This window comes from Callithrix jacchus, chromosome 10 (assembly GCF_049354715.1).
Source record: "Callithrix jacchus isolate 240 chromosome 10, calJac240_pri, whole genome shotgun sequence".
Taxonomy (NCBI): Eukaryota; Metazoa; Chordata; class Mammalia; order Primates; family Cebidae; genus Callithrix; species Callithrix jacchus.
The window spans coordinates 65,188,874-65,202,803 of record NC_133511.1 but is presented as its reverse complement, the minus strand read 5'-3'; the positions used below and the strand labels follow the sequence as shown (position 1 = coordinate 65,202,803).

At 50.3% G+C, this 13,930-nt stretch overlaps 1 protein-coding gene across 5 annotated transcripts in view; it reads left to right on the top strand.

The window, feature by feature from the left end:
- DGAT2 (diacylglycerol O-acyltransferase 2) overlaps nt 1–13,930 on the top strand; it is a 54,858-nt gene that overhangs the window by 35,260 nt on the left and 5,668 nt on the right. For all 5 annotated transcript variants that reach the window (XM_078340210.1, XM_078340207.1, XM_078340208.1 and 2 more), the window contains 3 exons: nt 3,978–4,106; nt 9,431–9,538; nt 9,910–9,980. In XM_078340210.1, coding sequence (XP_078196336.1) covers nt 3,978–4,106; nt 9,431–9,538; nt 9,910–9,980 — 308 coding nt within the window. The remainder of the gene's footprint in view (nt 1–3,977; nt 4,107–9,430; nt 9,539–9,909; nt 9,981–13,930) is intronic.

Below are 13,930 nucleotides of genomic sequence, written 5' to 3'. Positions count from 1 at the left end.
CCTTTCCCCTCCAAGCTCCCTACCACTTCCCCCTGCTTTGTTGTGGGGAGCAGAGAGAAGGAACTGGGGGACCTATAACATCGGGGCAGATACAGGCCTGGAGGTTGGGCCTGAGTTGAGTTCAGCCTCTGGCTGAGTGACCTTCACCCAGTGTCACCATCAGAATGGGATGTTGATGCCAAACTCACAGGAGTCCAAGTGCCTGTGCAAGGGCATGGGCGAGGGGGTCCCAAAGCTTTATGGGCCTCTTGTGCTTCATACCTGTCACTCAGCCCTGCAGAGAGGGAGCTCAGGGGCCTGAGGAGTGGCCAGAGCACCCCCTTGGGGCGGCCAGGGCACTGGGGATCCAGATCAGGATCAGACCCAGGCCTGGCCCTCAGGCAGTTTCCAGTGTGATGCTAAATCAGCTTGTAATCAGCAGTTAGTACAAGGTCAGGGGCTATGGATGCCTTGAAGAGGACTCTCTTCAAGGCATCCATAGCCCCTGACCTTGTACTAACTGCTGATTAAGTCTGACTTTATCTTCAAATAGGTTATCTTCATGGGTGGTAAGATGGCCCCTGGCAATTCCAGGCTTTCATAGACCTTAGAGTTTATCATCCCAGAGAAGGAAAGGCCTTCGCTTTCCAAAGGCTTCATGGAAGACATGCTGCCCTAGATAGATTTGAAACCTCTCTGGGTTTTGAAGGATTTGTTGCTTTATCTCATTATCAGGGAATCATCAAGTGAGCAAAGCAGGGAAGGCCTCTACCTAGAACATTTCTTAGTTGGACTGGGGGATCCTACTGGCCCACATGGGGTTCAATATCCATGGCCAAGCCAGGTCCTGGGCCTGGGCTCCATGGTCAGCCAGGTTGGGATTCTCTGAGAAGACCTGGGCCTGAGAAATGCAGAGGAGCAGTCCTCCCAGCCTCCCTCTCCAGGAGCCTCCCCACTCTGACCCCCATAGAAGCACTTGGCATTTGGTATTTGGGACCTAGAGCTCACCACCTTGTAGCAGTCCCAGTACAGTTGCCCAGGCAGATAAGAAGTGAGGGTTCACTTGGTAGACTGCATTTCCCACTTGTTAGCAGAGCAAGCTGTGGGTGGTAGTTGGGGCTGGATAAGGCAGGGTAAGAACCAAACGAGCAGTGTGGGAAAAGCCTGAGCTCTAACCCACCTTGCTATGGGACTTGTGAGACTCCCACCGGCCCTCAGTTTCCAGTCTATATAATGGAGTGAAGGTTGAACTAGGTGGTATGTGTTTCCTGCACTATGACTTTACCTAATTTTAAGACACCTAATAAGCTTAGCAGAAAGATTTGAATTAGACATGATGACGAATTTTTGGGTCTTCTCGGTTGTTTCAGTTCAGGATATGTCATCAGTGAAATTTCTATACTACTCCAAGCAGGAGAGCTGGATAGGGTCTGGCCCTGGTGCCAAGGTCGGGAGCTTGATAAGCTGACTCCCAGCGCACCTATTCCCTAAGCATCCCTCAGACCTCTGGCTTCAGGGGCTGTCTGCGACAGGAAGCAGTCAGCCACAAGAAGGCATCCATTGCCTTTTTTTCATGCGGAGTAGAAGGTGGTGGCCCCCAGTGCTGTCCCTCACCCCTACCTGAGTCTTTGGACTGAAGCACTTATAATGGTGTTTCTCAGACTTAATCACCTGCGGATCTTGTTAAAATGCAGATTTTGATTCAGTAGATCCAGTCTGGAGCCCAAGGTCCTGCATTTCTAACCTGCTCACAGGTGATGCTGATGCTGCCCTTCCCAGAGCACACTTTGAGTAGGATAGTACTAGAGTACATTTTGTCTTCTCTCTAGCCAGGGCATCCAGCCTGCCTCAGATGGAGCAGGAACTCACCTGCCATTTAACCAACCCCAAGTGAAGCAGGAGGCCATGGCTCAGGAGGCCATGGCTCAGGAGGCAGAGCCAGTTGCTGGAAGATGACTTGGCCATCCCGAGTCCTTGGATCAAGGGTTCAAGCCTATGCTTGGACTTCACTTCCCTCCCTTATATACTCACCGAGGCCTGTCCCCACTTGTAGGTGAAGGTGAAAGGTCATGAGACCCTCAAGGATAAGCATGTGATGAACTCATCTGTCTAGGCTCCGTTGCTGGACAGGCTGACCAGGTCCTGAGCATTACCTTCCCACTGAGTCCTGTGTATAGAGCCTTTGTACTCAGCAGCTGCTCTGGGGAAGGGGGAGATCCTTTACGCAGGGTCAGGAATGCTGAGTTTCAGTCCTGGCTCTGCTGCCTACTACCTGGGTAGCCCTGGGCCAGTCAGTTCCTGTCTCAGAGCCTCAGTGTCCCTGGCGCTCTAATTAGGCTATACTGGATGACCCCAGAGGGCCCTCAGGCTCTAGGATGGATTGTTGGACAACTCTGGACGTGGGAAGGTCCTATGAAGGTAGGATTTTTATAAAGGAGTTGAAGGAGCTATTATGAGGCAGACCTCTGGAATGGCTCTGTGGCCCAGCTTTTTTTATATGCTTTTGTGAGTTCACATCCTGCCGCCTCCACCCCAGTTATGCCTGTGAAGTTATTAGATGCTACTGAGCACCCAGTTTATGCACTGAGGATATGGCAGTGAGCCCTGCGAGCTTGCGTGGGGTCACATAGTGAGTGGAACCAAAGTCTGAACCTAGGTTTAACTCTTCCGCTAAACCAAGCCCCTTTCCTCCAGGGAAATGCTAGGCATCTTGAGGCCTAGCATTTCCTACCTTCCTCCTAAAAGTCAAAGCATTTGTTAACTTTATAAGAGTAGGTCTCTTTCTAAACTCTGCTGCGGCTTTGTTCTGCAGATTTTAAAGAAAAGCAAAGGCTTGAGTGTAGCCCCCTAAATCCCTCTCTCTCCCTGTCCCTAGATTATATGCTCAGTTGAAAGGTCATGAGACCCTCAAGGACAAGATTGTGACTAAACTCATCTGTGCTCTGGGCCTTGCATGGAGTAGATGGTATGAAGGAATGTTTGATGGTCACACAGTGGGCACTTGGTAAAGATATGTTGAACAAAGGGCATGTACTGGGGGCTCAGCAAAGAGGGGTTTGAGGTGGCCTACTCCTTCAGCTGCTGGAAGGAATGAGGTATGGGTGAGGAACCTTTACCCATGTTCTTTTCCAGGGCTGTCTCTTGCAGTCACCAGGCTTCCTGTCCTCACTGCCCATCAGCTGCTGGAGTCCAGGGCGTCATCCTGGGGGCACCAAGCCAATTAAGTGGGGACATCTTGTCCTAAATTCCAGGCATGGCACTTGCTTGATAGCAAACATAATTACAGCCCTCAATGTCCTTCATGCTGCCTGAAGCTCACTGGCCACCGGGCCCTTTGGAGAAGCAAAGACTCCCACTTGACTCCTTTCTGGGCCCCAAGCTTTGTGCACTGAGGTGAAGCTGAAGATGTAAATCTCTCTGAAAGTGGCAGTGGTGTGGTATTGGGGTGGGGGCAAGAGGATTCAGCTCCATGGAGAAGAGGTATTAGTCTGGGACATACAGGAGGTAGGGCAGGGATTGGGGATGCTCAAAGTACACTTGGAGAAAAAAAACATTGCAAATTGGATGTTGAACCTCTGTCCTTGGCCTCACAGATAGATAGCAAAGATTAAATATTTGTACTAGATCCAGATAAAGGATAGGAGTTTGACTGGGGTGGAGGGGACGGAAGAGAACTGGTAATTACAAGAGATTTCCCAAGGCCCAGCCCTGGGACTAGCCTCTTCAGATACTTCATGTAGTCTCCAGAATGACCCTCTGAGTAGGATATCATTCCTATTGTGTATCAATAGAAACTAGAGCACAGGGAAGTATGCCAACAGCCCAGAGTAACAAAGCCATGGGGTTGGGGGCTAGGATCTGAACCTGGGTCTGTCTGATTCTGTAGCGGATGCTCTTCTCACATCTAGAAGGGTACCTGTGGGAGGTGGAGTTTGTATTGGGGACCACACAGCTGAAGAGAAGGGTGACAATGGACTGACATCTCCCTTCTGCCGTAGGTACTGGCTCCAGCATCCTCTCCGCCCTCCAGGACCTCTTCTCCGTCACCTGGATCAATAGGTCCAAGGTGGAAAAGCAGCTACAGGTCATCTCAGTGCTCCAGTGGGTCCTTTCCTTCCTTGTAATGGGTAAGCTGGGCCTTAGAGGGAGAGTAGTTGGACAGGCATGGTCCACTTCCCCAGCAGAGGTTAGAGCAGGAGCTATGCTCTGCAGGGGTGAGGGGGTAAGAGTAACTCTTACACAGGCTGCCCCCCAGCACCTTACCACATCCCAGATCAAGTGCTCTACCCCTCAACATGCATGAGAATTCAGTGAGATTCAGTGGGAGGTGGTGTGATGGTTCCCATTTACAGATGGGAAACCTCAAGTCTTAGAGAAGCTAGGTAACTTGCCCAAGGTGACACAGATTTGATTCCCTGTCTTTAGGACCACTAAAGCCTGTGCCTTTCCCACAGTGCCACCCTGCCCACCAAGAGACATTTTCCAGCAGGTATGTTACTTTGCCTTAAGGTGGTTGCCAGGTTTAAGTCTTGAATCTCCTACAAACAAGCTGTGACCTTACATAGGTTACTTGAGCTCTCTGAGTGTTAGTTTCCTCATTTTGAGTGTGAAGAAAGTGCCTGCTTCACATGGTTTTTGTGATGACTGAAGATAAAAAATGAGAGCACCTGGCATGTGGCCTGGTCATGATGGGCCCCATTACATAGGAGTTGTTGGGAGGTACCCTCAGACCCTACTCCCAGCCCACACCCATCTCTGCTGAATACATTCCCCAGCTACTTCCCAAGGCCTGCTCCCAGCTGTCTCTCAGCACAGCCCATGTCAGTTCTTTCGTTGCTTTTTCTGCATATCTGGCTAGATACCCTCAATCCTTAGGTTGCCATCCAGGCCAGGGGCAGGACAATACAGATTAGCTCAGGGGAGGCAAGAGGCCTCTTCTTATTCCCCAGACCCCTGTGCTCTCAGCATAGCAGACAGCTTCCCCAGTATGATAAGGCAGATGAACCTGCTGCAGAGCATCACAGAGTACATTCCAGTGCCTGTGGGTGAGTCCCTCTGGGTGACCCACTCTTTGGGACTGTATAGGCTGGTAGGGGATCATCAGGACTTACATGTCAGTGCTCAGCAACTGTCCTTCCAGCAGGCGCATGAGGGGGCTCTGAGACTCTGAGACCATGTTTGCAGGGCCAAGGGATGGAACTTCACAGGTGAGGAAATGGAAATTTACAGAGTTCATCAACTACCTGATACTGTGAAACACATTAAATGGCAGAGTTGGGATTTGAGCAGAAACTCAGTGCATTCCCCAGGTAGCTCACCTTACTGGAAGCCCAGAATTAGTGAACCAGGGCTGAAGCAGCCAGTCCTCACCTAGGCTTTGGGGGAGGAATCCATGAACCCTTAAAATTAGATGCAAAATTATATATGAGAGTATATGCACATTTTTCTCAGGAGAAGGGGCATAGCTGTCCTCAAAGTCTTACAGGGACATGTAGCCTCAAGAAGACAAACACTGGTTGGAAGAACTGAGCAAACTAAACGGACTCTCTCACAGCTCAGACCCCTAGCATGGTTTTCCTTTGGCCACTTACTAGAACCCCAGACTAGTGAGGATAGTGTGACCCCTCCTTATTCAAAAAGGAGGTAAAGAAGAAAGTACTGGGACCAGGACAAGAACCCAGGGACTCCAGCCTCCAGCTGCCTAGTCTTCTACACCAGCTCCCTTTGTTCCCTGTTGCACCCAAAAGCCACCACTATCCCTGTCTTAGTAGGTCTCAGCCTGGCTGTTGGGGAGCTGAGCAGCTTGTAGAACACAAGCCCATATAGCATGTGATGGGGACTGGCCCCAGGCTGTAGGTTAACAATTGATCAGACCCAACCACAACCCAGAAACTGGCCCAGCATCTTCTCAACACCCTGGCCTTGTAAGGCCTGGTTGGACAGGCAGATCTGCTGAGCTACTGCTAATTACCACCCTCAGCAGCCCCAGCCACTCCCTACCTCTGCCTCAAACCTGCTGGCAGAGGCTTACCTGGCAAGCAAAGGCCATGGTGGCTCTGTTGGTCTCTCTCTGGACCACCACTTCGTGCCATGGAACTCTCTGGCATTCTGGTGAGGCCTGTGCCCTTTCTCAGTGTTTTAGAGCATTCAATGCAAGGTGCATTGGATTTCACAGGAAACTACTGATAATAAAATATAAATATCTAAACAAAAACAAAAAAACAAAAATAAAAAAAGGAAAAAAAATATATAAAAAGATCTACACATTTTAAGAAGCTGATAAGACATGTAATAACAGATGCCTTTTTATTGCAGTAAATAAAAAAGATGTAGTAGCAAGTGTAATAATTACTATAATTCTTAAGTAGTGATGAGAAGAAATGATTTTTTAAGATATCTGCATCTGCTACAAAGTTACATTAAAATACCTTTGTTATCTATTCATGTCATAAGTACTGCTAATAATTCTGTGATTTGTCACATTGGTAAGTGAAGGAAATGCCAAATTTCCATAAGAGATAAGTGAAAATTTAGATGTCATTTGTTTCCCCATTAAAGTCCATGGATATTATGTGCCAGGCTGAGTAAGTTCAAGCATCATATTTAATTTTCCTAATACCATGTAAGGAAATTAAGGCTTAGGAATGGGGCTTGGCCAGTAAGTGGCAGGGCCAAGGCTCCCGGTCTGTTTGGTCCCAGAGTCCACACTCTTCACCAGGCCACACTGCTGCCTTCCCTGCCATTAAGCATCCACAGGCTGCCCTGCACTATGGGCCTCAGGTCTCCAGAATTTTTTATCACAAGTTTTTTTGTAGGCCATCATAATGTGCAGGGAGAGGGTGATGTGTGAAAGTGGTCCTGAGCCTTCCATGTGTGGGGCAAGCAGGGCCTTCTAAGCTTCTCATGAGCTCAGCAACAGTGGCTTTTGCTGCAGCCCCACGACCTAAGAGGTGCTGTTCCGAGAACAAGGATTTGGCTCTGAGAAAGGAAGGTCATTTGGTGGATTTAGCTCATCCTTTTGCTCTTCCTGTGTTTCATTTCTGAGGATGGAGAGATTAATCTGACCTGGTTTCTGCTCCCAAGGAGCTCAGGGGCTAAAGGACTGTCTGCTGGAGGAAGTCTAATGAGGGAGGCATATGATGAAAGGGATGGTGAGTGGTTTCAGAAAGGACTGTGGACACATAGAGGAAGGGAGGGAGCCCCCAGCTGAGAAAGGCCAGGTTAGAATGCAGTCTCTGGAAGCCCCATCAGGTCTCCTCTTCTCCACGGAGGCTGCCTCAGCAGTGGACTAAGGACAAATGGGTAGGGATACCTACCTTCTCAGAGAGACCAGCCCTCTAAGCAGTGAGGCTTGGAGCTCAGCCTCCTCTGTCCCTCTACCCCTCAAGAGAGTTAGAGGTTGCTCGAAGCTAGGTTTTCAGGATGCTCAGACCACAGCCTGAAACTAATGATCCCTGCCCGGCCCACCTGGAGCATCCACTTAGAGGATACCACTAAAGGAGCCTGGATGTCTGTGGAGTCAGTGGGGGGCTAGAGTCATCCCTTTTCAGGCCTAAGAAAGGGAATCAGGCAGACTGTTGAACAGTAAGATGACTTTGTAGGCAGCCTTTAGACATAGCTATTCACCAAGCTTCTGTAAGCTTTTCACAGTTTGCTTTAACAGGCTCTTGTAGGCTGCACATGCTTCCCTAGAAACTCATCTTCCCTGTCTGCAATGTCACACTCCTAGACTGGTCCTGAAAAATTGGACATCTCGTCACTTGGTGTTCACAGAGTTGTACCCTGTTTTTAGCTACTCTGGGGAGAGGCTGGCTCAAGAATCTAAAACAGGGCTAGATTGGGGGGCAACAAGGAACTACCATTTCCCTCCCCATAGGCTCATGGAGAGTCTACATCCAGCCTTATCTTCTCCCATGGGAAACCAGAGGAGGCTCAGCATGGTGAGAAGAACATGGCATCCAGAGCCAGGCAGCTTACAATGCCTGGGACCACCAGGGGTTGGGCACACAGCAAGGGGTGGCCTCCCTTCTTGGGCAGTGGAGAGAGTCCTGGAAGGAGGCCACGCTTCTACCAAACACAAGTATCTGCTACCTTTGCCCTTGTGCTGAATACCAGGGATCAAAGAAGAAGGGGCCCCACAGTGTGGGGAATTCACAGGCAAGAGATAATGTGTAGGTAGTATGATATTGCAGAACACTTCTTGAAGAGCTGAGGTCTGAGATATGCCTTAAAGGTTGGGTAAAATATGGAAGGGAAGAAGCCCGCTGAGGGCAGCTAGTGGCCAGCCATGAGATAAACTAGGCATGGCACAAGCTCTCCTTCCCTTCTGTGCCAGGCCAGGTTAGTCTGTTTTATGGCCTACAGGCCCAGAACATGGTGACCAATGGAAGCCAGCCCCCAGGCAAGTGTTCCAAGTGTGCTGTAAGGGTTTTTTTTTTTTTTTTTTAACTTTTGAGGCAGGGATTCCCTCTGTCAACCAGGCTGTAGTGCAGTGGCACAGTCATGGCTCACTGCAGCCTCAAACTCCTGGCTTAAGCAGTCCTGCCACGTCAGCCTCCTGAGTAGCTGGGACTATAGGTATGTGCCACCTTGCTCAGCTAATTTTCAAATTTTTTGTAGAGATGGGGTCTTGCTATGTTGCCCAGGCTGGTCTTGAACTTCTGAGCTCAAACAGTCCACCCACCTCAGCCTCCCAAAGTGCTGGGAGCCACTGTGCCTGGCTGCTGAGTTTTTGAGGGGAGGGAGGCTGATGAGCTCTGTGCTTTGGCCTAGGACTGCCTGACCATCTGTTATGTTGGAAGGGGGCCAGCGCTCCTCCTGGGCAAGCATCCCCTCTTAGGTCCCTCTAGTGATGGTCTGGGACTTTGGTGAATTTATAAAATCTGATGCAGAGAATGGACTTTAGAGTCAGACCTGTGTTTGAATCCTGGCTCTGCCACTGTTCTGCCGGGTGACTTTAGGCAAGTTACCTCCTCCTTGAGCCTCAGTATTCTTATCTCTAAAATGGGACACAGTTGCCCTGCCTCACACTTGAAACAATGGCTCAGCCCAAGTCTTGAGATGCAGAGGCACTGGGTAGGTGTTCCCTCCTCTTATCCAGAGTGTCTGGGCTGGGCGCTGGCCTGTCGGCACACAAGGAGGGGACAGTAAGAACAGCTTCACAAGAACTGAAGCCTGTCTCCTTCAGTGCTCCTGCTCAGATAACATGGAGCCTATGGGTCCCTTGATGCCAGGACAGTCCATCAGAGTCTGTGAGATGAGGCTCCTCTTGTCTTGGGAGCCTGCACCTCACTGTGCTGAGCATTCCTGTAGTTATTTCTTAGAGGATGTGGACCCCATGCCCATGGCCCTGGCTGTGCCTAGCTTACTGCCACAGTAAATACTCTATCCACCATGGCCCAGGGGGAGATGAGGCCCAGCAGGACCTGACCTGTGGCCATCTGTCCCCCAGGAGTGGCCTGCAGTGCCATCCTCATGTACATATTCTGCACCGATTGCTGGCTCATCGCTGTGCTCTACTTCACTTGGCTGGTGTTTGACTGGAACACACCCAAGAAAGGTAAGTGCAAGGCCTCCCTTGCCTACCCCTCACCCTGGGGATGCTCTCCCTCCTACACAAGCTGAACGGCCTCATCCTGAGTGCTGTCTCTTTTAACACCTGCTTTGTGAAAAGCACTGAGCTAGTCCAGTGGGTAGTTTTGGGGGGAGGTTAAAAGCTCCTCAAAGGGCACTGTTCTGGTCCTCAAAAGAGTTCAGTCGAGGATTTGTATAACATGAGGCAATGAATGAGGAAAGGGACCCAGTGGGAAGGGGGCAAAGATGCTGTATGGGGTGATGGTCACTGCTTGGGTTTCACACTGGCCCTGTCCTGTCTGCCTTGCCCAAATGTACCCCCCAACCCCACCAACTCTGTATTTTATTCCCTGGAAGGTGGCAGAAGGTCACAGTGGGTTCGAAACTGGGCCGTGTGGCGCTACTTCCGGGACTACTTTCCCATCCAGGTAAAGTGCTGTGGGTGTTGTCGTGGGAGGGTAGGAATGGATTGGAAATCTGAACTTGTGCCTAACCCACCCACAGGGAAGCAAGTTTAGACCAAGTTGGTCTCTGGATTTCCTTCCTACTGTGCCACTGGCTGTGCTGGGGACCCCATGCTCTTCTGAGTACCCATCTTCTCTGTGCCAGCCCGGAGGTCCTGACAGGGAAACTGTGGCTCTGTCTGGCCCTGCCTGGTCTGCAAGCTGGGCTGGTGAGGCACAGCCATCTGGCCTTGATACATGTGGACAATACTGGTAAATTGAGGATAACTCTGGCAGGATCCTGAAGGTTTTCACCACAGGGGAAAGACTTGTATGGCTAGCTCACTCAATACCCTAGTCCCAGCACACCCTAGCTGCTGGAGTACCCCCCACAGAAGGGAGGGGTGCTGAAGAGTGGAGGCAGTGCGTGAGTGTGAAAGTGTTCTGGCAGGTGCAGGGTGGTGTATATTTTCTGCTGTGAGTCAGTGACAGATAACCTGGCGTGCTGCCTGGGGGCAGTGGCTGGGTAACCCTGCATTCCTTCACTGCATCCGGTATTGTGAGGTGGCAGGACCAGCTCCTTCTGCTCATCCTTAGCCTAAGCCCAGTCTTCCCAGGACCTTCCTGCTTCTCAGGGTCAGGGTTCCTTCTCCTTTTCCTGACACCATCTCTCTGACTGCAGAAAATTGGAAGCTGTTTTTATTGGGAGAAAGTTGCATCATATGACCCAACCCTCTCATTTTGAATGTAAAGAAACCGAGCCTCAGAGATGGGCAGGACTTGTCCAGGCTGCATTGTCTCATATGATGGCAATATTGCAACCACAATCCAGGCTTATTGAATCCAGGGTCTAAGTTCTTTTCCACTCATTTCCTACTACCTGTTTCTATGGGAGAGATTCAATCCCTGAATTTACCGATAGGATTGATTCTAGCTTCCTGAGTCTCCCTCTCCCATTTTGCTGCTAGATATCTGTGTTTAAGTTCTTGCCGTGTCGCTCCATTCATTGACCTGCTGCCCTTGTTCCCTGTCTAGTGCAGGGCTCTGTGCTGGGCATAGGGTCATGTCAGCCCTGCCCTTGGGGTGGGCTTACTGTCTAATGGATCCTGCTAGACATTGTTACTTTCTGCCATGGGGCCATGAGCAGACTTTCTCAAGCCTGCTGAGCCTCATCTGCAAAATGGAGCTGTCTGTATGATGAGAAGTGATCAGTTCTAATTGGGTGTGAGTGATGATAGACTTCTCTGCTTTCTCTCTTACGTCAGGGGCCAGGCCCCAGTGTTCTCTGTAGCCACTGTGGCTTGGTCTTCTGGAAGCCTCCAGGAGGCTTCCACTTAGAGCAGGATGACCTGATGACCACTGGTCAGACCTGGGACAGGCAGCTGTCCTTCCCTTTCTGATCTCCACCCTTCCGAAAGAACCAAAACAACCCCCCATGTCCTTCTCACATCTCTGTTCCAATAAGTCAGCTGGGAGTTGGAGCCATAGGGCACATGCAAACTGGCCCTATGAGGACTCTCTGGAGCACTAGGACAAAAGTCAAATGGCCCAAGGCAGGCTGGGGTGTTGAGCCTTAACCTGGGGCTTAGGCTGGGCCCTGTCCCTTGGGGCCTCGTCTCCCCTTCTATACAGGCAGGATTTGGCCTTGGTGATGTGACATCAGGTCTGACACACTGCAGGGGTGTGCATGACCCTCCTGTCCCACCTCCTTTTCCTGGCCTCTTGCCAATGATCATGTAATGAAGATCTGCCACTGTACCCACTCACCCACCTACTCCCTTCCTGGTGGGACTCTGCTCTTTGCCACCGGAGCAGCTCATCTGACCCAGAGAGTATCCCTTCTGTTGGCACAGGTGGGGCTTGTGTGTTAGCAACAGCCACCAAGACCACCAGCCACCTGGAAGAGGAGCAGGCAGTGCCCCAGGCCACCTCTCCCCGAGGTATAGGCAGGACCCATGGAGAGGAGACTAGGAAAGACTCTCTAAGCTTAGAATCACCTGTCTGTCCATCTGCCTCATTTCACTGATAGGCTGACTGAGGCACAGAGGAGGGACTATCCCATAGTCATGAAGCTTAAGTAGTAGCATGATTAGTGTAGGAACCAGGGCTGTCTGCTTTGGGGCCCACATTCTTACTCCTGTGTTCCTTTCACCATCACCATGCCTTGCCATGTAAACTTAAGTCTTTGCTCTTCTGTGGGCCTGTATTTCTTCCTCTATTCGGTGCTGTGATGAGACAAGCATATCTGTGCACCTTTCCTCTCCTGGGAAGCAGGGTATAAGGAATGACTTGATAGGAATGTGTCCCAGACTGACATTAGCCAGCAGGCCTGGCCTGGGTATCATATTAGGCTGGGACTTTGCCACGGTAAACAGGTAGCCAGAGGACACAAGAGCAGGCATGTCAACAGAGCCTTCATTGGTGGTGTCTCTCCCCCTTCCTCCAGAATGGACATTCTCTCCAGCCTTGGGGGAGGACAGTGTGACATGAAAACAGATCAGAGCCAGTCAGATGCCTACATTCTTCTGGGTCCGACAGCAAGGCCATTGACCTGCACTGTGTCTCAAGGCACCTCATTCAACAAAATGTCCCATCAGATAGATCCTTGGAGAGGGAGGAAATGATCGAAAGAGCCACCTAGGGGCCCACTGGGTGACACATCTTCATCCAGCAGCCCAGGGAATAGTGCAGCTAGTGGCCTGCTCCAGACATGCAGGATGATTTGCCGTGACCTCCACAGGAAAAGTGCAGCTCCCTTCTCTAGGCCTCAGCTTCCCCCCTGTCATCCAAGGAATGGCCTAGACCTTTCAGGGCTCCGCCAGCCCATGCTGTGCTGTGGATTCCTGTTTATCAGGGCCCAGTGAGAAGTGGGGGCCATGGAAAGGGGACAAAGATGCTGTATGACATGATGGTCACCTGCCAGGGTAAACTATTCCAGGCCTGGCCATGAGCTCAGAAGCAAGTTTCCAAGTTTCCTGCCCGGTATTGGCTGCTCCAGCTCTTCCCTCAAATGTCTAAATATCTTTTTCATCAAAACTGGCACAAGGAATTTTTAAATTCCAGCTTCAATGAGAGCTAACTTGAGGGTCAGACCTACTTCTTAGGCAAAACATTGGAACGGCAATCTCACAGAGCTCATGTAAACTAGATTTTGAGATCTTCTCACTGTCCCCAGCCCCACTAGCCATGAATTAGACTGCTGCTTTTTCCCGTTTATTTGGGGGAGCAGCTGAGAGTTTGTTGGGTTTTAGAGCAACTGTAATCTGTTTACCAAAGGCAAAGCAGGAAAAAGACCATCAATGTCCCAAGCAGTGGGGATGAGACTGAGAGAGGTTTGCTTACATTTGCACAGACTGACAGCACCAGAACTGGGAATGGTACCAGTCACTCTGTTCCATCCCCCTGAGCCCTCTGTCACCTGAAGATTGGGATTTCAATTTTCCAAGGCCAGCCAGCAGCACCTCTCCCCGAGAACTGCACACAAGTTCCTTCAACTTCGCCAGGAGGTTCCCAAATCTAGACTTGCAGAAGCTCTTGACATTCTGCTGGTGGCCAGTGATTCTGCTTCCAGCTGGCACCAGTACAGGGAAGGGGCACTTTCCAGCACTTAGGCGGGAGTGTCATTGACGACCTTTCTTGAGGCAGGGCAGCCAAAAAGATCAACGTGTTCATTCCCTGTTATCCAGGAATTGTATTTCTAGAAGTCTGTCTCACAAAAATAATCAGATATGTGGACAAAGATAAGGTATTTATTGAAGCATTACTTCTAAGAGGGAAATTTTGGAAGCTTTAAAAATGTTCATCAATCAGGGTTTGAGTCTGTGCTGTTACATGCAAGAGTGCTGTGCAGTAGACTACTAATGCAGCCATGAGAAGACGTGGAACAGGAATTTTGATAAGGACAGATAGCTGTATGTTTGGTAGAAAATGATATT